We start from the raw sequence: 26,834 nt of genomic DNA on the forward strand, positions 1-26,834 counted from the left end.
TACTATTGATTGCAAAAAGGTATCTTATCTTAAAGCACTAGCATTATTCCTATATTGTTCAGAAATTAGTCAAGATATGTTTGAATACCTATGATGTTTCAGGTATCCCTTAAAAAATGAGTAGAATTTGAATAATAATACATGTCAGGTCGCACTAGAGTCAGCAGTTCCATCATGTTCATTTTGACTTTTTAGTGACCTTGCCATTTCCATGAAACTCCAAAGTTACCTGTAATGTTTCAGGAGCTCAGGGACTGTAGGTAATCATGCATTAGAGAAACTGCTGGGCTTGTCCTGTTTCCCTCATAGAGCACACGGCTGCTCTTAGCAGAGTGATTGCCTAATACATATATAAAGGCTTCCTGAAATGCTGCCATTTACACAGAATGTATTTGGAGACAATCTGGTTTGCAGAAGCAACGGCTGTTTTCAGGCTCTGTTGCATCATACGAATCTATTAATGTCTTTTAGGCATCAGTTAAGCAGAAGAATCTTCTGCTGGAAAGCAAAACAAAACAACAAATATTCTGTCCCTAATTATATAGAGTTTATCATGATCCATTCCATTTTTAACTGTCATCTTGGTTCCCTGTAGTTGACAAAATGGGAGGACATGAACAAATGTAAATACATTTGGTTTTATAGTGAGCCAAAGTGGAATTGCCTTTTTTTTACACCATTGTAATTAACATTTCCTCACAATTAACACTTTTCAAACATTACATTTCCTTTGGGATTAAATTTTCCTCAATCAATAGTGCCTTTGTATAATAAAATCTCAGAAGAGATTGTGAGGCCAGCCCTGAAAAGTAAACAGAGCTTCTTAAGAGCAGTGTGGATCTTTAGAAAGACCACAAGTCTAGATTTGAGGAGACCTAGATTCTAGACCCAGAGAAGGCAATGGCACTCCACTGCAGTACTCTTGCCTGGAAAATCCCATGGACAGAGGAGCCTGGTGGGCTGCAGTCCATGGGGTCACAAAGAGTCGGACACGACTGAGCGACTTCACTTTCACTTTTCACTTTCATGCATTGGAGAAGGAAATGGCAACCCACTCCAGTGTCCTTGCCTGGAGAATCCCAGGGACAGGGGAGCCTGGTGGGCTGCCGTCTGTGGGGTCGCACAGAGTCGGACACGACTGAAGCGACTTAGCAGCAGCAGATTCTAAACCAGGCTCTACTATTAAATAGTTGTATGAGCTGAAATTTAATCTTGAGTCTGTTACCTTATCTAAAATAAGGAACAAATTCTTCGTAAGTCTAGAACTCTAATTCTAAAATGCCAATAAATAAGGAACCAAGCCGAGAAACACACATCTGATGTTCATTGATTCCCACTGAAACAAGTCCTTCCATGGGGTGCTAATAAGCTCTTAACACCTTCAGAAGCCAATTATTGGTATGATGCCCAAGCTGTCATTGTTTATAAACCTGTATGTGAATAATCTATTTTTGAAAAAGTCCTTTTGATTTTCTCAGATGCTGCACGTTCATTTTAATAACTTACCTTGTTTCTAGTAATTAATATGATAGGCTCAGAATGGGAATCTAGTATCCTATTAATTTTTCAATTAACACTTTCCTACAAATTATCCTATTTTTCTTTGTCACCAAAAAAGACTGCAGAAAGCTTTTTTAATGTTGAATAACGAAAACAAGCAAGGGATCAGACTGAAAAATGTCTGTCCTAAGATATAGTCATTAAGTGTGTTCATAGGCTATTGAGAGAAAATTCTAAATGCTTTCCCTCCCCACGAATCAGTGTGACAATAGCCAGGCAAGCAGGCCCTGAAAATTTTTGCCTTATGTGCCTGGCAAAGCAGATGGAAGCTTCTTTTCTCCAACTTCATAGCTGTGTGTATAATGTTTGATAATTTGACATTTGTTGTTTAATAAATTGTGGTCCCAGAGCCAAAAATGAATGGTGCTTTCATTTTCATTTCTGTTTCTAGTATGAAAAACTGCATTATTTCAGTGTCTGTTAATGTCAAAAGGACCTTCATCGGCTTCAGTCATGGAATAATGCGTGTAAACCACTGGTGTGTTTACTTCTCAGCCTTGATTTTGTTTTGTGTTTCTTGGTTGAAAGGTTGTCCAGGCAAACACAGTGGATGAACGTACTAACTTTCTTGTGGAAGAATACTCTACATCCGGTCGCTTGGATAACATCACCCAGGTCATGAGCCTGCACACGCAGTACCTGGAGTCCTTCCTGAGGAGCCAGTTCTACATGCTGCGCATGGATGGCCCCCTTCCTCTACCGCACCGGCACTACATCGCCATCATGGTACGCTCACTTCCGGTTCCTGTGTTCACGTGACTTGGTCCTCATTTAGTCCCTCTCCCTGCTGGTATTACTTGTGGTGCAGAGCTAAGTATAATCACACGGAAACAACAACTCAAGAAGCTTGTGACCTTTTGGATTCCAAATCCACTGGTTACATTTTGAATGTTGTAACTCACATAATATACTGAATGTTTCTGATTTAATTATTAGTAAAGTTTTCCATGTTTAATCTCATGATTAAAGATGTTTATAGGGTCGAAAGTAATGTTCCTGCTGCTGCTACTGCTGCTAAGTCGCTTCAGTCGTGTCCGACTCTGTGCAACCCCATAGACGGCAGCCCATCAGGCTCCCCCGTCCCTGGGATTCTCCAGGCAAGAACACTGGAGTGGGTTGCCATTTCCTTCTCCAATGCATGAAAGTGAAAAGTGAAAGTGAAGTCGCTCAGTCGTATCCGACTCCCAGCAACCCCATGGACTGCAGCCCACCAGGCTCCTCTGTCCATGGGATTCTCCAGGCAAGAGTACTGGAGTGGGGTGCCATTGCCTTCTCCGAAGTAATGTTCCTAGTGTCCCTCAAATTTTCCTTTTACTCCTGATAGTTTTCTTTCAGTATTAATATAAAACAGGTTGGTTGTGACTTTTTTATTTAGTCATTCTGTACATGAAGAATATCACTAATTTGGCTAAATAAGAGCAAAGTATTCGCACTAGGCGACTCTGTCAGAGAAGAATTCTTAAATAAGTTATACTACTAAGTTTAGTACTTGGTACAAGCTAGTTAACTAGTTAATTATAAATTGGGATGATGGGCAGCAGGAATAAGAAGGTAGAAACAGTGCTACAGTTGGACTGTTGCTGGAGAAAAGAACAAGATGCAAGTGCAATATATTTGGAGAAGTTAGGGGAACATCTGGGCTGGCAGAGTGATCAAAGCCAGCCAGGAGTTAGTTTTTATCAAGTTGAATTTGTTTATGCTCTCACTGAAGTTTTAAACAACAAAAAAAGGGCTGCATTCTGTGTTTTATTAAATGATGAACTTGACTAAGATTACTCAGCTTAAGGTTTTGACGACACTAAGTCTGAAAGCCAACTTAGAATGGTCACCAACAAAGAGAGAAATAAGATGTGGAAAACAGAGTAAAACAGTACTATTTAACTGAGAAGCAGCCCTGAGGAAACGAGCGGTGAAAAGTCTGTTTTGCATGGATTTACCAATTTATCAAGGCTGATTCTGGCTTGCCTAGGAAAGAAAGGGTCAGTGAGCTTCGGTTTCATCTCAATAGGAGGATGGGCACAGATAAGCCTGATTCACAGTTATCTCAAAGGGAATAAGAAAAATACTCAAACTAGTATATATTCTGAATTGGTACAAGTTAATCAGATTTTATTGTGTTTTAAATAGAATATAGTTGATCTTACTTACCATAATAAAATGGACATATACTTCCTTCACATAAATAGAAAATGGGTTCTAGATTGACCCCTACCACTTCTGGATGAGGAAGTAATTGGCTTCATGTGACAATTACTTATATGTCAGCTTTATGTATCGATTCAAGAATCTATGACAACATTGTGATGAAAGTTTTAGGAAGAGCATTCTCTAAGAAAAGAATATTAGCTATAAAAATGAACTTTAAATGACTGTCCTAGTAATTGTAGAATAAGACCGTACCATGACTGTTTTATCCACCAAATCTTTTCTTTGTGTTGTAGGCTGCAGCTAGACATCAGTGTTCTTACTTAATAAACATGCATGTGGATGAATTTTTAAAGACAGGAGGTATTGCTGAATGGTTGAATGGTTTGCAATATGTACCACAAAGACTGAAAAATCTTAATGAAATAAACAAGCTGTTAGCACACCGACCCTGGCTGATCACAAAAGAGCACATTCAGGTACTGAGTATTTCTTCAGGGGAGAAAGAAATTTTACTAATGATTCTTAAAGTTATTTTCAGTTAAGTATTTTGCTTAAGACTTACTTTGAAATACTTGCATGTTAGGAATTTGAAAAATAAAAAATAGTGTATTGAAATGTGTAGAAAACGTAAGTCATTGGGTTTAAGTTAAATATAAATGAATACTTCTCTGTAAGTGAAAAATCACTCAGTCATGTCCAACTCTTTGTGACCCCATGGACTATACAGTCCATGGGATTCTCTGGGCCAGAATCCTGGAGTGGGTAGCCTATCCCTTCTTCAATGTATCTTCCCCACCCAGGAATTGAACAGGGGTCTCCTGCACTGCAGGTGGATTCTTAACCAGTTGAGCTACCAGGAAAGCCCACTTCTCTTTAAGTAATCAGTACTTAGCAAATAGCTATAAGAAAAGTTGATTTCTATTTTCAAGCAGTAGGCAGAACAAAGAAAATGCATTAGTCGGATAACATACGTAGGTTCTAGTCTTTAACTCTTAACTACAAAGTATGTGACCTTTTTTAAGTTAACTTTTGTGGGCCTTGGTAGTTCACCCTTCTATAAATGAGATGCCTAGATTAAATGAGTTCTAAACTCTTTTGCAGTTCTAACATTTCATAATTTTAAGATTTTGAAGAAATGATTTTTCAAATAAAAGTGATTTGCCAACTGATGTGTATATACTCACATGCCTCTAGAGACTAGAACTTAGATAAGAAGGAGAACTGTGATTGGCTGGAGCACTTGCCCTTCAAAAGCAGCATCTGTTAAAAGCCTCCAGGATGAGGTTGTTGAATTAGCGCCATGCTTGGCACTATTCAGTTAGTTGAAGTCATCAGCTAAATGATTATCAGCAGAAGCCTTAGGTACTTAAAACCCCTTCTTCTCATGCATTAGAAATGTCCTGGGTTTAGTTTTTCCCCTCGTGTTGTTAGTTATTTGCCCAATTAAACCAAACTCAGCTTTTGTCAGTCTGTATACTCTCAGATTTGTATTATCTATTAGGGCTTGTTTATAAAATATGAACAAAGCTATAGCAGAAAGGTGCTATTTATAATAGCAAATAAGAAATTTAGAAGCAATTTAAATGTGTAAGGAAATGGAACTGTAGTTCTGGGCTACAATATGCCCATGCTTAATAATTGAAGACAGTGGAGCCTCATGAAAATCAAATTTTTCAAAAAGTTAGAAAAGCAGAGAAAAATGGTTGTATACTCTGATTATTTAATTATACTTTGAAAAATAAAAGAAGATATGTAAAAGTTACATAAAAGTGGTAGAATATGATTGATTTTTCCTTTTTTTCCCCCTGAGCTTTTGGTAATGTATTAAATTTGTATGTAGTTAAATAATGGAGAGTAAAGCAAAAGCAGTTTTTTGGTTTTAGTTTTTAGATGTGAAGTGAGCCAAGTGAAAGTTTTAGATTTGAGAACAGATCCCCATCACACACTGAAAGATAGATTAATTAGATAAAGATTGATGGGGAAAACCTTGAATGGATTAATAGCTGGAATTGTGATGATTACTGTGTTTAATGGCTTCACTTACGATTCCAACATTCATCTGGGAAAAGTGAAAGTGAAAGTCATTCAGTCATGGCCAACTTTGTGACCCCATGGACTATACAGTCTGTGGAATTCTCCAGGCCAGAATACTGGAGTGGGTAGCCTTCCCCTTCTCCAGCGGATCTTCCCAACCCAGGAATCCAACTGAGGCCTCCTGCATTGCAGACGGATTCTTTACCTACTGAGCTATCAGGGAAGCCCATTCATCTGGAGGATCCAGTAAAATAGCTTGTAAAAAAAGTGCTCTGATATTTTTATTTTTTGTTGGTTTTTTTTTAACTTTTTATTTTGTATTAGATTATAGCTAGTTAACATTGTTGTGATAGTTTCAGGTGGATAGCAAAGGGACTCAGCCATACATGTACACATATGCATTCTCCTTTAAACTCCCCTCCCATCCAGGCTGCTGCATAACATTGAGCAGAGTTACCTGTGCTGTACAGTAGGACCTTGTTGGTTATCCATTTTAAATAGAGCAGATTTTTTTTAAATGTCCCTTCAAATGTGAGGTAGTTTTCTACAGTGTCTATCATCTGCTGTAGGTTCTTCCTCTGTCAGAGACGATATCCAAGACAGTTAAAAGTTGACCTACTGAATTAAATATTTATGTTATTTTTAAGGTAGAGTCTCTACCTTTAAAACCTTCAAATAAGTGGTCTTGCTAGAGAAACTTTAAAGTCCCTTCTAGCATCAGTGTTCTTGGATTCTCTAAAATACCTTATTAAAATAGCATAATATAGAAAAGTGCTTTGGAAACAGAAACTCCATTATATGTATAAGGAATTTCAGAGAAGCTACTGTGTAATTCTAATGTTAGTTTTGATAGGTTTAATGTAATATTGTTTGACCAAAGCTGTATCTTTACTATATGAAACAGTTTAAATGGAATTTTTAGTATTATTTCTATAAATGGACATATGGAATTTTATACATTTTTCCATACTTTCTAAAATTGCTTTGTAACATTCTATGATTTTCACTTTTATTCTTGACTGGCTTTCTCATTTCAGAAACTTGTCAAAACTGGAGAAAATAATTGGTCTCTGCCTGAACTGGTACATGCTGTGGTCCTACTGGCTCATTATCACGCTTTGGCAAGCTTTGTTTTTGGTAGTGGCATCAATCCAGAAAGAGATCCAGAAATCTCCAATGGATTCAGGCTAATACCAGTCAACAACTTCTGTGTGTGTGATCTCGCTAATGACAACAACATAGAGAATGCATCCCTTACCGGCAGCAACTTCGGGGTTTGTTTTCTTAACTGTTTTTCTTTACTACTTTGCCTTTAAACTTGCTACATTAAAAACATATAGAGAAATTATCTGATTAAATGGGATATTATATGCGTGAAATATTTTGTATAATCTTTTATTACCCTAAAATTTTAACCTGTTGCTGAAGTTCTGAATTGTCTTAAGGAGGCTTTTAAAGCAATTGCAAATCATAAGGCTTGTAAGGCTGCACCAGTTTTAGAAACAAGTAATAGTATAATCTAATATATATCAAATTCTGTTGTATTGAGTTGGCCAAAAAGTTTGTTTGCATTTTTCTGAAAGCTGTTATGGGAAAACCTGAATGAACTTTTTGGCCAATCCAGTAGAATTCTAGATTAAATAAATCCATTCATATAAACTTTCTGTGTTTGTAGCTGAAGCAGAAACACTATACCTCTGAAAATGTTTAATTTTGCCATATGGTTTTCTTTGGAGTTAATGGGAAGCCCACTTAGGAAATTAATGACTATGTTAGTGCTGCTGTACATAAGGTGATATTGGGAGATGGAGACATTTACCGGAACAACTTTTAATATTAATAACACCCAATATTATCTTCTCTGGCTCCAGATTGTCGATTCGCTAAGTGAGCTAGAGGCCTTAATGGAAAGAATGAAAAGGCTTCAAGAAGAAAGGGAAGATGAAGAGGCGTCTCAGGAAGAAATGACCACTCGCTTTGAGAAGGAGAAGAAAGAAAGTCTTTTTGTGGTCTCTGGAGATACTTTTCATTCATTTCCTCATTCAGGTGCTTTTTCTCTTTCACTATCTTTGCCTTTTCTCTTTGCCTTTGACTTCCCTGGTAGCTCAGACCCTGGGTTGGGAAGGTCCCTATTGTTCTTAGAACCCTGACTGACCACCTCAGACCACCTTCAGTATTTTCCATATGGATAATGGAATGATTCCACTATCATGTTCCTCTTAGTTAGTTCTCTCCTACCTGATGCTGATGCTATTGCTTCCCCTCTTGTGTTGCTGCATCTTTGAATATATTTCAAGTCCAATTGAGAGGTACTTCAGCTGTGTATGTAGTTCATGCTCTTATCCTGGATAAAATGTTATTCAGAGCAGACCAACTGCTTATAAAGTTAGATAAGAGTATTTAATCCATCCTACTTGTGTGATTTTTTTTAATGATAGGTAAAATCCTGTTTCAATAGATGTAATTTGTAAGAAATATCTCTTCCTTTTTCGTGGGTGTGGAGTATGTGGGAGGATTGTTCTCACAATGCTGCTTTTTTCCAGATTATTTCTAAAGTTACACCAAAGTAACATTGCACTTGTATTTGCATTTCTTTGCAGAAACCTTTGGAATTATATAAAAATGTATTTTAGGTCATTTTCTTAGGTTGAATTTGGAGGAATTCATCCTGTATTAAAAGTTAGGCTTTTCTGTATCAAAAGACTTCTTTGCTTTAGTCTTTAAAATACATTTCTTTTCCTAATACTCTGAGAGACTTTTAAATAGGAGGGAAACTTTTCAATTACAACTTAAAAAGATACTAAACACCACATAGTACATGTTATTAAAATAGCATGGAGTCAGTAGACTTCAAAAGCTTAAACCCTTCCAACTCATCAATCTACACAACATTTATTTTTAAAGTAGAGCTCTGTAGGTTTAACAGAGGGCTTCAAAATGACTAGTCATAAGGTTAGTCAGTCTCATAAATCCTGAGAGTAATTGATTTGGCCATGACTGGTTTATTAATATTAAATATGACATTGACCAATAGCTTTCAGAAATTTTACCAGGAAGAGCAAGATCCCTCTTTTATCATTTCCCCAGCGATTTCTTTTATGAAAGATTTTATCTACCAAATTGAGTATATTTAATAATGATTTCTCAGAACTTCTGACCAGCAGGAAATCCCAAATATAAAGAAGTGTTTCGGTTATTGGTTTGCTATTCATACTACAGACATTTATTGTACTCCGCGTAGTCTCAGCAGGGTAGTAGGCACTAATGTTTCCAGGCTAAATGAGACGTGATTGCTGCCCTCTGCAGGCTCTCATTGCTAGTGGGAGAGAGAGAAATGCAATATGAAGCAGAATGTGAGGAATAAATGGAGCAGTGATGGAGAGTTAGGAATGTGCACAGAAGGGGGCCTAGGGAGAGACCTCCTCTAGCCGCTTGGCTCTGAGCTAAACCTTAGAGACTTGAGTGCAGGGGAGTCAGGCAGTGGCTGGTGGCGGGGGGGTGGGCAGTTGGTGGTAAATAGCACACCTGCCTGAGCCAGCACACAGTGGTGAGGAAACAGGATGGTGGGTGCAGGAGCAATTGGTTCTGTGTTGTTAGGATGTGACACATGAGGTAGGTATTGTGAACAGGAAGCTGATTAGGTAGATAGAGACCTTATCATGATGACCTTTCCAGCCTTAAAGATCATGTAACCAGCCATATTTGCGACATGTTGACTTGTGATGTCTATAAAACCTCCAATCTGAAAACAGCTACAGGTGCCTCTCAGACTTTAATATGCATGTGAATCACTGAGGAATCTTGTTGAAATGCAGATTTTTGTGTTCAGTCTGTCTGTGCCAGGACCTGAGGAGCTACGTTTCAATCGTGGCTTCATGTAATGCCTGTGCTCCTGGTCTGCACACTTGGAAAGCCAGGGTTGAACAGGAGAGGGTTTTAAGCCCGAAATAAAGTTTTGGAAGTTATCAATATATATTTGGGAGTTAAAATCAAAAGAGTTGTTTATAAAAAATCATCTAGAGAAAACAAGTGGGACAAAGGAAAGTAATGAGCGTAGGGTAAACCTTCTAGGGAAGCCAATATTTTAAAATGCAAACATTGTATTAAAGTTAGTAGTATGCATTTACTTTTAGATATTAATTTTTGTAAGTGTGAAAAACTTGGGTTTGCCTGGTGGCTCAGTGGTAAAGAACCCATTTGCAATGCAAGAGATGGAGGTTCTTATCCTGGATTAGGAAGATCCCCTGGAGAAGGAAATGGCAACCCACTCCAATATTCTTGCCTGGGAAATCCCATGGACAGAGAAGCCTGGCAGCTACAGTCCATGGGGTCACATGGGATGAAAAATTCTAATATACATCTCTTTATAACTATAAGTAGACACAAAATCCAGAAAAAGAGAGTAAACTTATTTAGCATACTTTACCTGACATAAATAAAACACTATATCCCAAACTGCAACCTATACCATTATTTTCAAGTGCACATAGAAAATTTACCAATATCAACCATATATTGTTAATGAAGCAAATATCAGCAAATTTTAAGAGATTTAAACTTTACAGGGTGTAACTTTTGACTATAACAGAAGTAAGCTAGAAATCAGTAAGGAATAACTAGAAGTTTCTCAAATGTTTAGAAATGAAACAGTATACTTCTAAATAGTTCATAGGGAAATAAAAAGTTGCAGTGGAAATTAGAAAATATTTGGAGCTGAATGGCAGTGAAAGATGGCACAGACAATATTTATTTATTATCTTTTTTTGGCCATGCTGGGCAGCTTGTAAGATCTTAGTTCCCTAACCAGGGATTGAACTCAGGTGCCCTGCAGTGGAAGCTCAGAGTCCTAACCAATGGACCACCAGGAAATTCCCTAGACATTGATTTTTTAAAGCTTCTCTAAGACAACTAGAGCTTGAAGGGCATAAATGTTTTATTTCTTTTTTTTTGTTTAATTTATTTATTTTTGACTGTACGGGGTCTTCATTGCTACACAGGCTTTTTCTCTAGTTGTGGTGAGTGGGGGCTACTCTCTTTTTAAAATTTTTAAAAGATTCATCCATCTTACTATCCTTGTCTCAGATTCGTTCCTTTATGGCTGAGTAATATTCCATTGTATATATATACTACAACTTCTTTGCCTAAGCATCTGTTGATGGACATCTAGGTTGTTTCCATGTCCTGGCTATTGTAATAGTGGTACTCTCTAGTTGCGGTGCTCAGACTTTGCATTTCTGTGGCTTTTCTTGTTGTAGAACATGGGTTCTAGGCACACGGGCGTTAGTAATTGCAGCACTGTCTTTAGAGCACAGGCTCAGTAGTTGAGACGCACAGGCTCAGTTGCTCCGTATCGTGTGGGATCCCCTTAGACTGGGGATCAAACCTGTACCTCCTTCGTTGGCAGGCAGATTCTTCACCACTGAGTCACTGGGGAAGCCCTTTTCTTATTATTGAAAGTATATTTTAGAATGTCAGTCTTTCTCTTCTTAGATGCTTGAGCAAGAACTTTTGCCTTCTAAAGTGAATTTTGAATTTACTAAGCAAGTCTTAGACCTTGGTGGAAAGTTATATTCTGATTTTAACAAGAGGCTACATCATTTATAAATTAGGAAATAAATTGTTTCATTCTTTACTGTTCACCATTCCCAGTACTAAATTTGCTGGTCACACGAAGATAAGAGAAAAATGACTCAGTATGTGGCTGAGTTATTTTTGTAGACTTACCGTGTTTTAAAATGGAAATAGAATCTTATTTTTCCCTATAACAAGTTTCTTGGTTTGATCAGTATGATAAAGCATTTCAGATTCCATTTAGAGATTCTAAGAATAGTTTTTCAAGTCTTTTGAAGAAAATGTTTGAAGTTTTCTACAAGGGTACTATTCTATAGCTTGGTAACAGAGTTGACTAGCATTTATTAGTTTTTTGCTTTTCAAATTAGAATGATGTTCCATTACTGTAACATAGTATTTTTTGTATTTTATTTGTATCCATCTCTTAGGAGTAGAAGAATGTGGATAATATGCAAAGTACCAGTCCAGAGTTTGAAATATTTGTTTAAATAGAATTAAAATTGGAGTTTTAGATTTGTCAGAATATTAATTTTAACTCCTTTTAAAAAAATTTTTAACTTCTTAAGGTAAATTTAGGAAAAAAATGTTTGTATTGGGTAGGCCAAAAAGTTCATTTACATTTTTCTGTAACATCTTACAGAAAATTCCAAGTGAACTTTTTGACTAAACTAATATTTAGATATTTTAATTTAGTCAGTTTTTTGCCTGAATAGCTACAGCTAAATGTTACAGTTGCCGGCATTTAGTAATGAAATTGCATTCAAAACTTGAGCAAAAGGTATTTTATGTGAATACAAGGCATGTAGTCAATATTGACACTATGGAAATCCTTGGAAAAGCTATAGTGAAAAATTGGAAGAAAGTGCAATTAATTCATTGTTCTAACTCTGTACAGTTTCCTTAATACCAAATTGTTCATTATTGTCCTTAGATTTTGAGGATGACATGATTATAACATCTGATGTCTCCCGATATATTGAAGACCCTGGTTTTGGATATGAAGACTTTGCCAGACGAGGGGAGGAACATTTGCCAACATTCCGAGCTCAGGTATGAGACGCCTTTAATTCAGAGAAATTGGAGAAGAGATACTGTCACTTTAACTGTGAAATGTTGAATAAGTTGACTCCCATAGAAACTAATAGAACATTTTGATAGAATCTATAAATATCTTTATTTAACCTACTTTTCAGCCTTGTCTAATTTGATATCCCAGTTGATGGATTAGTATTTCAGCATCCCCTCTACCTCCAACCCCAAGAAGGCAAAAGGAAACTGCTTTATGTGGTTACTTGCATTATTGCATGGTAGTAGTATCATGTTCATGTTTTGGAGAGAAGCAGGGAGGAAACTGAGTGACACGTTCACATTTATAATAAGAAGGCATTTTTATAGAAAGGCCATATGTCTATAATTATGGGCTGAAGGGCCACCTGTTCCCCATCCCTAGATAAGAGCCACAGTAGTGATGTGGTCCATAAAGACAGTGCAGGCGAGATCAAAGACAGACTCCTCTGTGCTTGTTTCAGATGATCTGCTAGCCATCCATGTCACTGAGTAGGTTTAGTCATGTAGGACTATTCCAGGGCTTTCTGGGGTTCTTCCAGATGAGGGTGTGGTTTGCATAGTACATGACCACGGGAAGTAGCCAGAGTTTATCACCAGTGTCCCTCATCCTGGACCCAGTGAGGAAACAGCACGGCCCTCCCGTCTACAAACTGATGTGTTGGTAAAGCAATCTTGGTAAAGTGACAAACTTAGAATCCGTGAAAGGATTACAGACTGAAATATCTCCACTTGCTTCAGTGGTTATACTTCGCAAAAACATAGACTTTAAATGGAGAGTGACCATTTTTGATACATTTTATTCTTTTAGGACTATACCTGGGAAAATCACGGGTTCTCCTTGGTGAACAGACTTTACTCTGATATTGGACATCTTCTTGACGAGAAGTTCCGCATGGTCTACAATCTCACCTATAACACTATGGCCACCCATGAGGATGTTGACACAACGATGCTGCGCAGAGCTTTATTTAACTACGTTCACTGTATGTTTGGAATCAGGTATGGTTGTCGTAGAGACAGGTGTGTGTGTGTGTGTGTGCTAAGTTGTTTCAGTCGTGTCCACCTCTTTGAGACCCCAAGGACTGTAGCCCTCCAGGCTCCTCTGTCCATGGGATTCTCCTGGCAAGAATACTGGTGTGGGTTGCCATGCCCTTTTCCTGGGGATTTTCCCAACCCAGGGATTAAACCCGTGTCTCTAATGTCTCCTGCATTGGCAGGCAGGTTCTTTACTACTAGCACCGCCTGGAAAGCCCTATAGAGACAGTTGTACGTGTTTCTAAATGAAAATTCTGACAGGAGTCTTACCTTTTTCCTGTTAAAGAGTATATACTTCTGGGGAGAAAATTACATGTGGACTCCTGACTATAAAAAATTAACTCTATTTTCTAGAAGAGCATTTTTCTTTGTTTAAAAGGCTTAATATGCACATATAAATACAGTAGTAAAATTTTACTAAGGAGGGAAAAAACATCAGTAATCATTGGGGACAGTAGTAAAACTCTCCATTTGAGAATCCCTCCTGCAAGAACTGAACCTTTCAGAAGTATAGATGATATGCCATTGTGCAGGCATACTCAGTCGCTCCAGTCGTGTCTGACTCCGTGCGACCCCATGGACTACAGGCTGCCAGGCTCCTCTGTCCCTGGGATTCTCCAGGCAAGAATACCGGAGTGGGATACCATGCCCTCATCCAGGGAATCTTCCTGACCCAGGGATCAAACCCATTTCTCCTGTATCTCCTGCATTGCAGACAGATTCTTTACTGCTGAGCCACAGGAGAAGCCCATGATATCCTGTTAGATAACTATAGCAAGTGCTGGTTGGTTGGTTGGTTTTTGAAGGTATGGTATAATTTGGGTATAAATGAAACTAAGATAAGAGTCTGCCTTCATAAAACTTACATAAGCTCATGTAAGAATACTGAAATGAAACTGTAAGTCAGAATAAATTAGTGGCACCTAAATTTAGAAAGTTTGAATTGAGAGGACTGAGAGTGAAGGAGTGAATAAGACTGAATGGTGTAATCAGGAAAGCTCTTCTTGGAGAACATCCTTTTTGAGCTGGGTTTTGAAGACTTCTATGGAGATAGATCTGCCAAAAGAGAAAATCCCCAGTTATGAATACATTCAATTGACTCTGTACTGTATCCTTTCTGATAGAGTATCACAAAGCCCTCATGGAACGGAATTAGAATTCTATTTGTTAAGCAAAGTGGTTTCTATAACTTTGACTTAAAAAAAAATCCCAAATTTCCTGGAAAAGTCAACTAATATGAAATATTCTACATAAAAGATACTATTATGATGGTAAATAGTAGCTCCGCTATTTGCCCATTTACTAGAAAGAATCATCACATTTTAAAATTTAATATACCAACCTAATTAAGAAAAATAAACAGTAATAGATTTTAATTCAAATAGATTTTAATTCAATACATGTTATAAATTAATATTATGTTCAAAATAATATTATATTTAAGGCAATAAATTGGTGATATTTCTCTGCTGGGTGCTACTAAATAAAGCTTATGTAAAATCCCAGAGTTTTTTTTTTTTAACTAAGTATTATGTTTGGATTAAAAATAAACCAAAAATACAGAAGAGAAAGCCCACAAGCTCCCACCACTACATTTACTCTCATAGCTATTTCTGAGCCCATTTACACTGTTAGTCTCTCATCTCATGAATGAACTATCTACACTCCTATGCACTAGGGCACAGAATCCCGTCTCCTCTCATCTAAAGATCCCTCTTCTGGCAATTCTCCCTTCTCTCTCCTGCATAATTAGCTTTACTCTCTTAATCGAATCTTTTCCATCAATATGTAAACATGCCTTTATTTCTCTCATCATCTCAAAAAAAAATCCTTTCTTCATCCTTCATTTCCCTCTGACTATTGCCTCACACTTCTGCTCCCATGCACAGCAGATCCGTTTGATAACATTTTGTGTATCTACTGTCACCATTTTCTTATCCCCTGTTCTCTTGTGAACTGACTGCAGTGTCAGGCTTTTACTCCTGCACAGCAGCAGAACTACAAAACTACTCTTTCTAAGGTTGCGCTTCACCTCTCCATAGCTCCTTGCCTCGACCCGTTCTCCATGGTATCTTCTTTGCCTACTTGGTAGCATCAGACATAATTGATTATTCCCTCTTCCTTGAGACACTAGGGGCTTCCTGGTGTCTCAGACAGTAAAGAATCTGCCTGCCAAGCAGGAGACCTGGATTTGATCCCTGGGTCGGGAAGATCCCCTGGAGAAAGGGAATGGCTACACACTCCAATATTCTTGCCTTGAGAATTCCAGGGACAGAGGAGCCTGGCAGGCTACGGTTCATGGGGTCACAAAGAGGTGGGCATGACTGAGCGACTTTCACTTTCACTAAGACGCTAGACTCCTACCTTAGGGTTTTACACTTGCTTCTTCTCCTCCTCCCAGTATTAGCTTAGATGTCAGTCTCTTAGAGAAGCCTTCCTGCCCACTCTATCTAAAATCACAACTCTCCTCCCAGCCCCCAGCTGTATGTTATCTCCATAGCAGTTGTCACCATCTGATATATTATATGGTGTTCTTTTTCATTTTTCTTTTTTCTCCAATAGAATTCAAATTCCATGAGACTAGGGCTTTTTGTCTATTTTGTTCATTTGTGCTTCATCAGTGCCTGAAGGAGTACATGGAAACTACATGGCTTATAGTAGGCACTCAAATATTTATTATTTAAAGGAGTTAATGAATGAGCTTTTGGTATTTAATTACTAGGTAATTGTTGTGTCTTGGTATAACTTTAGAAATCAGAAATTTTGATTCTGCCATTCTAAAGCTTGTTATCATTATTGCTTCTAGGTATGATGACTACGATTATGGAGAAGTTAATCAATTACTTGAACGAAGCCTGAAGGTTTACATTAAGACAGTGACCTGCTATCCTGAGAGGACTACCAAGCGCATGTATGATAGTTACTGGCGTCAGTTCAAACACTCAGAAAAGGTGTGTTTCTCTTAACATAGACATATATTCCACATAAGGAGTAATGATTATGAAAAATTAAATGTGAAAATAGTAATAAATCAGCACCATCAGAGAAGTTGGAAGTGGCATCATTTGGCCATCAGTTTTTTGTTTTTTGTTTTTTTACAATGTTTTAAAATTCAAATTTATTGAATGGTGACTAAATTTTGGTTATGTGTTTTGCCCAGTGTGGTGTATAAAGTAAAAGCTTAGCATTGGCCTTTGAAAGATTGGATCTGAAAATTGGATCTTGGCTCAGAAGACATATCCATTTAGAGAATTTTTTCATTCTAGCCATTTTACAGTTAACCTATTAGAACAATAGTTCTCATTCCAATTTGGTAATTTAGTGATTTGACAATATAATGCAGACCTTTGAGCCAAGTATATTATTATATGAGGAATTTTTTGGATTGAAATATCAATATATAGGAAACATTATTTAAGACCTAATAAATGACCATTATAATGGTACAGTATAAGTATGGCCTTAAATCATGAGTCTATTGACGTTTAAATCCAAGAATCTTCCATTTATACCACAGTTCCTAAGCTTGAGAGTAAGAAAACCTTTTTAGAGTCCTAATATTCACTAATTAACTATATGACTTTGATAGAGAATGTTATGACCTCGATCCCTAGCAGTCTTTCTTGAAGTCTTAGAGCCAATCACACATCAGATAAACACCCATTTACCTCCAGCATCTCTCCTTGATAGATCTGTATGCTCTACTTACAAGTTTGTATTACAATTTCTCCCTTTGCTCAGTGGTATCTAGAAATTCTCCTTACTCATCAAGAGAATAGATCCAATGATATATCTAACCTGTAGAAAGATATCAAAATAATTTAAATATATCATACTTCTTTGTAAAAGCTTTTGAAGATATGTGGGTGCTTATTTTAACCTGTCAGGTGAAATGAATCCCCCTCAAAAATTCCCCCAGGTGCTTGTTCACAGCTGTATATGAAAGACTCTAGGCAAGCTAAGCGTATCTAAGTTGTTCAATCCCTTAATCGTGTCTGACTCTTTTCGACCCCATGGACTGTGGCACTCCAGGCTTCCCTGTCCTTCACTATCTCCCAGAGTTTGCTCACATTCATGTCCTTTGAGTCAGTGATACCATCTGACCATCTCATATTCTGGCACCCCCTTCTTCTCTTGCCCTCAATCTCCCAGCATCAGGGTCAGATCCAATACTTCAAAGCCCAATGCTAAACTTTTACTTTATACTCCACATTGAACAAAACACATAACCAAAATTTAGCCACCACTCAGTAAATTACCAGATACTAATTTCAGATTGCTTTAAGCTTCAGATTTTCACCTTGGTTTCTCCCATGTACAGGCATACCTCAAAGATATTCTGGGTTTGGTTCTAGACCACTGCAGCAAAGTTAATATCACAATAAAGCAAGACACATGAATTTTTGGTTTCCCAGTGCATGTAAAAGTTGAGTTTATAATACAGTGTAGCCTATTAAGTGTATAAGAGCATCATGTCTTTAAAAACAAAACAGTATGTGTACCTTAATTAAAAAATAGTTTATTGATAAAAAAAATGCTAACCATCATTTGAGCCTAAAGTGTCATAATCTTTTTTGTGGTGGAGGGTTTGAAATGTTGTGAGGATTATCAGATGTGACAAAGAAGTGAGCAAATGCTGTTGAAAAATGACGCCAGTAGACTTGCTCAATGCAGGGTTGCCACAAACCTTCATCAGTTTGTGAAAAAAGAAAGAAAAGCAGTGTCTATGTGGTGCATTAAAGCAAAAGCTCAATAAAATGAGGTATGCCTGTAAATAGTAAAAAATGTTTTTAAGAACTTTCCAAGGAATAAATACAGGCTGATTTTCAGCCATATAAAATTTTACATCTGGAAGAAAGTATTTTTTGTAGGAGAACTGTAATTTGCAAAAAGTATTTTTGTTTTACAACCCAAAGGATTATCTGGCTTTACAGCTCTCCTAAGAAAATTACTGGACTTTTTAAGATTCTAGGGGTCATTTTTACTGCTCACATTTTTTTAATAAACAGTTTTCTTATGAGTCTTACATCATGTGCACACATAAACATGCACAGGCATGTGTGTTTGTATGTGTGTCTGTAAAACTGGTGAGATTATAATATCTAATGTTAGAATACATTTGTGAATGTCTGATTATATGAAATAAATTAAAGTTTTTTCAGTTGTTTATAATGGTCACTAAATTGGTAACACTTTGATTTCTAGGTTCATGTCAATTTACTTCTAATGGAAGCACGGATGCAAGCTGAGCTTCTCTATGCTCTTCGTGCCATAACTCGGCATTTGACCTGAAGCATCACCCAGGGAAGATATCATATATGTGTAAAGACCTTTTCGCATAGGATATACATCAGAAGCTGTTTGTGATGTAGCATCAAACATTATTCAATTCTCTAGTGTCAAAGTTTTAGCCGTTTCTTGGGGGCGGCTGTAATGTGCAATGATGTGTTTTCTTTTCCTTGATGCTTAACATGACTAACAATTGCAAAAATAATACTGAGGAGCACTACTTGGCATTGTTTGTAGTTGGGTTTTTGGATACTGATCATAAATCATGAACCTGGTTTGTTAATGCTTAACTTCAGTGCTTTGGGGTTTGTATGTGTATTTTTGTTCTTTCCTTTTTTTTTTTTTTTTTCTAATAAGGAAAAGCGCTTACAATCTGCTCGAGCAATTGTTTTTCAGATATCGGAATTCAGCAATGAATGACCTCCTCTGGCCATTCTAGAACTTTAAGGTTGTGTCCTACACCTGGTGGAGGAGAAGCATGCGCTGTTGGACTAAGCTGCTCACAGGACACGCATCTGTGTCTCCAGGAGTTTATTTGTCAGGCACTGTTTATTTTTTTGTTTGTTTGTTTTTTTTTTTACTGCTATTGGCGATAACATGAAATGTGATACAGCCATTGTCCATAATTTAATGTGAAATTGATCATGATGAATTCTATAGCATGCTACTGAAATGCCAAATTCAGCTAGTTTCTTTCTCTTCTGAAACAGAAGCTTCCGTTTTCCATATCAGATGTATATATTCAAAGTGGAATTATGCACACTCCTTTCTATCACTGACAGTAATCCTCAGTCATCAGAGTAATCAGTGCTCACAGGACTGCTTACAGTTCATTTAGTTGGCACATAGAAACATGTACCCACACAAGACTGACCAAAAATTTTCTTTGCACATTTTTCTTTTCTCATAGTGTTTTCTATATTACAGTAAACAGAGGAAGGTTAATATGCCTATATTTTTTTCCTGTTAGGCTTCTAGAACTTACTTTCCACAGTTTTTCTTATGATAGGTTAAACAGTTGATTATTCAAAGGTAAAAATTGTGTTTCTATGCATTAATGTGATTGAACAACAACAACACAAGAGTGCAATATGTAAAAAAAAAAGAGAAAGAGAGAAAAAGACTCAACAAACTTTCCCCCTATTATGTATGTCACTGCAGAAGTGTCCTTTTACCACAGAGCTATAAAGAAATTTAGTTCAGATTTCTTTATCGCACAAGGCTTTTGCCTTCCTGGGGTTGAACAATGTTCCTTTTACAATGCCAAAGCATCCCCATTCCCAGAACAATCTCTTTGGACAACTGGTTTAAAAAAGATCTCAAGTCTTATGGGAGGAAAAAGCATCCCCAAAGTCACATTTTTGCATTGGTTTATGTTGCTTGATTAGACTATCTTCACAGAGCACAATGCTGTACATTTATAGCTTTAATTTGTATTATGTTAATGAACCAGTGAAGTGCCTAAAGAGATGCTCACAGCTATCCGGTAGGACACGACTGCACTGCTTAAACACTTTTTGGTTAACTAAGGGTGACTTGAATTTTACACAAACATACTAATTTTTTTTTTTAAATCCATTTTTTTCATAGTAAAGAAGATAAATTTTTCCGTTAGCATTCCCACAAAGATTGCATTTTAGACTTGTAATCTAGGACTTAACTTTGTCTTTCCTCTCATGAAAGAATTGTGGGCTAGTGTTCTCGTCAATCATTTTCCCCTTCCATTTATCATTCTTTTCTGGTACAATCCATTAGGTTGCTTTCTGTTAGGCTTTGTTCTAGGTAAGAAAATAGCAAGATGACTGTACACCTATGAATATAAGGTAGTTCTGCATTTTTAGATTCCAGGATCTTGTTTGAAATCTTCCATGTGAGGGAAAAAACTGCTAATATTTTTCAAGACAGGGTGGTTTATTTAAAAAGATTATTCAAAGAACTCATGCCAGATCGAGTCTGTTTTGTTTATTGCATATACCATATGTTGATGTTATTCCATATCACATTATATAGATAGGTACTAACTACAAAGAAAGTATTTAGGGGAATGGCAAAATATGAATGACAACATGCATGTCCATTTGACTTCCCTAATTTTAGAACTTTCAAGTTGAGGATACCCTTTACTCTTGACATTTTGTTTTTTTTAACTAGAATTCTTTCAGCTAATATCCCTTTGTTTTTGTGCAGGTGACCTGTATTAGAGGTTGAAAAATAATTTATATATTGAAAAGGAGGAAAAATTCTCATAGAACATCATAAGAGCTTTAAACCAAAAGGGGAAACAAGGTTTAAGTAACTAAAATGGCCACTTAGTTTTTGTTTTTGCATTGCCCACCCCAGAAATGTAAGTAGTTGAAGTTTGGGTTATGGGAATATTATTAGTGCCTTTACTAGATCTCTTTCCTAGCAAAGTTTCTTTTTAGCTTAGCATAGATGTATCTTATCGCTAATCAGGAAAATCAGTTGACTTGGAACTATAAACAAAAATAAAACAAGATATTTATGAACCTCACTGAATCAGCCTAGAAAAATTGACTTTGGAGGTGCCAAAGCACCTGCCAAGATGCAGCCTGCACAGCCTTCTAGGTTGTGAATACCGTTTGTACAGCGAGTTTGCTGTGAATTTCAGCTACTGCAAACTTGAAATTCTGATGCGGTTTTCCAGGGTGGTATTTTTTCAGAGTATTGAATTTACTATGTAGTAATTTATAGTATAGCTTTTTATATTAAAATGTGATATTTTTTAAAAGAGCTCTCTGGTTCAATTGGTGTCATGATGTGACTATACGATCTGCTAACCTACCCCTTGGGCTCACATTGTGCCAAACTGAGATGTACACATGTACGTGAAAAAAACAAAAAGCACATGTGAATGTGAAGTCTCTAACTCCGTTGCTTATTATTTTCAAATTAGTCTAATAATCCATTGATGTATATGCTTGAAATGGTTCTCTGTTTACTTTCGAATTTCGAGTTTTCCCGCTAGAGTTAGAATGCTCAGTTTTCTCGGATCACCTTAAGAAAATCCAAATACTCTTCTCTCTGAAAGTAAATGGTGAACCCAGTCCCTTGACTATGGGAGTGGCCAGACAGGTGCCTCCTTAAATCCTTCGGATTCGGCTTCCTCAGATGGACTTGTGATAATTAGAGGAAAGCAGGCTTTTGAGATGGGACAACTTGTAACTTTCTTCACCTTTTTGAGCTAAGTATATTGTCTCAGTCTCAGGAAGAACCTTTGTCCCATTTGGGATACCTTTTAACTAAAAGATGGCTAATGTGGAACCTGGGGCATGGTCTTGGCTTTTAATTATAGCTTTAAACCCAAATGATAACAACACAAGACTGTCTTAGAATAGAACTCTCAATGTCAGCTCTATATCAAAATCATATTTGAACCAGAGCCCCTATTTTAATTGTGCTATAAAGTCCCTTAAAGATTTCAAATGCTTCTAAAACCTAGTTAACATTATTCCTGAGCAACTTTTTTCCCCACCTTACAGAGTTTTTAAATCCAAACTATTAAATTTTTATGCTACAGCAAAATGAAATTATCAACCAGCAGTTTAAAATGTGTACTTAAAAATAGTTCACCATTTTTGTGCAGAGTACATGCCTATATGGTGGTAAGATTCTTTTAAACTCTAAGGGCAGTTCATCAGGGAAAAAAATAAATTTCAGTGCATGTTATGAAAATTATTTGCACTGTGCTAGTAAAATGAGGTTTTCATTTTTGTTTTATGTTGTGTTTTAAAGACAATTCTAAATCATTCCTCTGGAAAGCAAGACCTTAAACTCTTTATCTAGGGGGACTTTTTCTTCTTTTATGCAAATAGACGGTCTTGCATGGAGTGAAAAGTATGCAACTATAATGTTATATAAATAGTATATGAAATTTGCTAATAGTATAATTTAACAGGAAACTGAAAGATATGTGGCTCCTCTATTCAGACTGAGTTTTAAATTACCTAATTTCATAGTCAGAACCTATTCTAGGTGGCCATCATCATAAACTCTGTTTCCCGATTATATCCATCTGAAGACTGAGAATCAAATTAGTCTTTCCTTAAAACAGTACTGTAACATGAATGTATTCATCTCAGTCAACAGAACTTCAGTGCCCCCTCCATGTGGAACTTACTTCCATGCTAATTTGGCTTCATCAGTAGTGTCTGCTCAGGTGAGACCTAGAACAAAAACAGCTGGAGTGAAATGGATCGCAGGGGTAGAGGTACCTGTCGAGGCAGAGCCCTGTGAGGAAGGAAGAGTTTTTCAAAGAACACATGGACCATAACTCTACTAGCGTGGCTGCCCTCAGCATCACACACCCGGTCTGAAGGAGCCTTTCCTGTTGCGGGAGCTCCTGCCTACATTCAGCCCACCCTTTCCTGCCTGCTTATTCTTCCTCCCAAGTGCCTCAGCCTCATCCGTGCTCACTCTCCTCCCCTCCCCTCGGCCCATCTTGGTGTGAACGCTGTTTCACAAACCAGACATCACCAGCCACCTGCTGATCATCACCAGCATTTACTTTTCCCAGTTACTTTTTCTCCATTCATGAGGAATAATACATCTTGTCCCAACTCCCTTGAAATTCCTCAATCATCTAGGTATATTTTGGCTCACCTTTGCCCTCGATCCCCTACCGGAAATTATGTAGCACCACGTGTGATCGCGTCCATCCCATACTGTTCTGCCCTTTCCCAGCTGCCAGAATATCTTGCTCTCCTCTACCTCATCCCCAAAGAGCCTATAAACTCAGAGTATCCAACCATTTTCATGGATTCACTCTCTGTTGTTCAGAAGTACTACTTCCATATTTTAAATAAATCATAGAAGAGTTTTGCCTTCTATCAAAGTAGGAATCTTTATATTTATACATGATAAGAAATCGAACTATTTCTACCATGCAGAATTTAGCATTTAGCAGGATTTTAAAGTGATTGAAATGCCATCCTAACCTGGATTTGTATTAGGTAGTAAATACCTGCATTAGTCCACGTTATTTGAATGTAAAGTGAAAATTCTCCAGCAGTCCAGACTAATCTGTAACCAATCAGTGGAACAGGAAATTTCTGGCATAGACATGGGTGGTGTTTCTGACATTTGTTTTATGGGTGTCATTTGGGCCTTGAAACATATTTCAAATAGAAGAACATACGATACACGGCATTTAGGTAGTCCCATTGGATCACAGAAGCCTACTGGATTTAAAATATAGATAAAATACCACAAAATTGGCTACCTAAGGGTTTGATCAAGCTTCCCTCATTGGACTAAGCTTGGAGCCCCTGTTCCTACCCTGTTTCTCGTTGGGGAAAATGAGCTGTGAGATGAAAAGGGAATGCACTTCCTTTGTAGTCCTTATTCCCCTGGCGTACTTCCAGGATATCCAGGCAGTATCATCCAGGAACAGGAAGCCCACAGAAGGGGAAGAAGCCACAGCACTTCCGGTCTGGCCAGTGCCTGCTTAGCGCGGTCCATAGACGAATGCTGTCAGGTTTCTAACGGGGGGGTGTGTTCATCTGTAGACAGTTGTCTGACCTGAAGACAAACCCCACCCTGTTTGAAAGTACAGATTAAAATATCATGATCTGTGGTGGTATCCGGGTGCCTTCCACGCCCATTTGTGAACACCCCAACTCAAAAACAGAGTCCAGTAAATACCTTTAAGGGCCCAGGAATGAATATATGCCTAGTTAAGAAATGAGACTTGAATAAGTAGAGCCTGAAGGAATAGTTTTTCTTAAATCCTATGTTATAAAATGTTCCTTCTAGCTTTAAATTAATTATGAGTGCACCACCGTGAGGTCCAGAGTTGAAAAAGAAGGAATATGAGGGTGGTGGGGGGTGGGGGGGACAGGTTGGGGGATGAATACCTGATTCTTTTCAATGCTTGTGGAAATCTTTGAAGTAATGAAATTCATACTATAGAATGGCCATTAGAACAAACACCCTATTTTACAGCTCATAGTACAACATCAAATGTTAGTAAGTCTAACTATGATAAATGTAATTTTGGGTATATAAATTTGCTAAAGCAGTCTATTTTCTTGCATTCCTCAGTTTAACTTCATAAAAAAATCAAAAGGAGAGAGGCTCTCTAGTCTTTAATGCTGAAGTATTATCAATCCTGATTAGCTTAAGTTTATGCATTATGACACCTACTGAATGAAACTGATTATACATCTCCTTTTAAGTTAATCAGTCTTTACAAGTTGTCGACTGATTCCCAAATCTGATAAGGAAGGATCAAAAAGTAGGATCAAGGAAATTCATCAGTTGGTAGCCAAGAAATTTCCTTTGTAATGTTGAGACTTGTTTTCTCCTTCCTGAATTTTACTGATTCTCTAAAATAAAGGGAAAGAGTTAAATGCTACCCTTGTTCACCAAGGGAAGTCATCCCAACTCTATACCTAGTGCAGATATTCCCTTTACATCTATATATCTTCCCTGGAAAGAAAATACCTTTTTTTCCCTTCCTCTTTTCTCTTTTCACATCTACTCTTTTTAATCAGATAAGGTAGACAAAGAAAGCAAACCACAAGCCAGTTTGGCATCTTCTCCATGCTGATAGAATACTCACAGCCACATGCACAGTTGGAGCAAGGTTACACAGAACCCTGTCAGGTCAGCGTGGAGCATGGCCTTGCTACTTGGATTAGCTCCTTCAACCCTGAAAATAACTTTCCTGGTCATGGAACAACTGGATGTATCCTTTAGCTTATGAAATAGGATTTGAACTTGAAATCTCTCTTTTTTAAAAAGAACCTGATTTTGCAGGGCAGCTACATCATGAATGTATATATTAAGACTTTGTAGCTGAATTGCACACGAAATCAGATTGCCAACTTCTTATCTTTCAATTTTAGACATCATTTTATCCTTAAGTTGTGAGTGATATATGTAGCATGCTGTGAAATGTCTGTTATAGTTCTTTAATTCATCAGTATTAATACAGAATTATCTTTTTGCGTTCCTTGGTACTTTTTATTCCATGTAATCAGAAGCTGTGATGTTTTGCCTTTGTAGTCCTGTGCTTTGTTACTGTAATTTTTTTCTTTTTTACGAAGCACGTGACTTTGGACTAATGTGAGGCGGATGACGTGATCTTTAAGACTGCTATATATCTATCAGTCTCTTACTATATAAGGTTTCAATTAGAATAAGCTTTTATCAAATAGATCATTGATGCAATTTAGGATTCACACGATTTTCAATGTCAAATGGCGATCTTACATTTATAGCTTCAATTCTGAAGACAACAAACTTGATAAACAGCCACTTTAAACTTGTTCTGGCAAATCAGACCCTGCTGTAGATGTAGTCTAAGTTAGTTAACCATATAAGCCTTTTCGACTATTATGCCCTCCACATGAGTCAGCAGTTAAGAAGAGTATAGAACCCATGAAAGCTTTTTGTATGTATAACTAGGTTTTATTTTTCTTATGTTGCTGATTTTACAATTCTGACTAAAGCTGACCTCAATGGATCAGTTTATGTGTAATATTCTAGTGCTTTAATGCCTCTTTTTTTTTTTTGGAGGGATGGGTAATATTATTTGAACAGCTACAGAAGGAACTGTTGGTGAGTCAAGGCAAACACATTTGAAATAAAGCAACTGTGTATTAACATGTTAACAATTCATAACTGCACTTTTTATGACATTTTGAAAATCTATTTATAGGTACAGAACAATGGGTTTTGTTAAACTGTATCACATTTATACTTGCAGAAATTTATTTCATTGTTATTAGTAGGAATTTTATTGGTTCAATAAAATTGGCAAAACTGAACACTGACTATTTGCTTTTATATATATATATATATATTTAATTGAATATTCAAGAAGCATTCTAGTGTAGGTTTTGTTTGTTAATTATTGGATATGCATTCTGAAAGATATCAGCATTGTTGTAAGAGTCATTTTCCCTCTTGTTTCTTTCTGACCCACAGTTTTCTTGTAACATTTATTACAACCACTTAATATTGCATTAATGGAATAGTGTAAATTGTGCAAAATATAGAGTTATTATTACTTTGAAACTGTCCATTGTGATCTCAGCAATAGGAAAATTAATTTCACTATTATCTTTTATTAACCAAAAATAGTAAGGTAGAATGGGAAAAGGGGC

General features: G+C 37.0%; 1 protein-coding gene across 2 annotated transcripts in view; it reads left to right on the forward strand.

The window, feature by feature from the left end:
* Positions 1–26,495, forward strand: part of SESN3 (sestrin 3) — a 79,368-nt gene extending 52,873 nt beyond the window's left edge. For both annotated transcript variants that reach the window (XM_061440172.1, XM_061440171.1), the window contains 8 exons: positions 2,089–2,286; positions 4,002–4,184; positions 6,780–7,016; positions 7,614–7,788; positions 12,245–12,363; positions 13,190–13,380; positions 16,223–16,367; positions 18,622–26,495. In XM_061440172.1, coding sequence (XP_061296156.1) covers positions 2,089–2,286; positions 4,002–4,184; positions 6,780–7,016; positions 7,614–7,788; positions 12,245–12,363; positions 13,190–13,380; positions 16,223–16,367; positions 18,622–18,708 — 1,335 coding nt within the window. In that variant the 3' untranslated portion in view covers positions 18,709–26,495. The remainder of the gene's footprint in view (positions 1–2,088; positions 2,287–4,001; positions 4,185–6,779; positions 7,017–7,613; positions 7,789–12,244; positions 12,364–13,189; positions 13,381–16,222; positions 16,368–18,621) is intronic.
* The last annotated feature ends 339 nt before the right edge of the window (positions 26,496–26,834 follow it).

The sequence above is a fragment of the Bos javanicus genome, chromosome 15 (genome assembly GCF_032452875.1).
Source record: "Bos javanicus breed banteng chromosome 15, ARS-OSU_banteng_1.0, whole genome shotgun sequence".
Classification (NCBI taxonomy): Eukaryota; Metazoa; Chordata; class Mammalia; order Artiodactyla; family Bovidae; genus Bos; species Bos javanicus.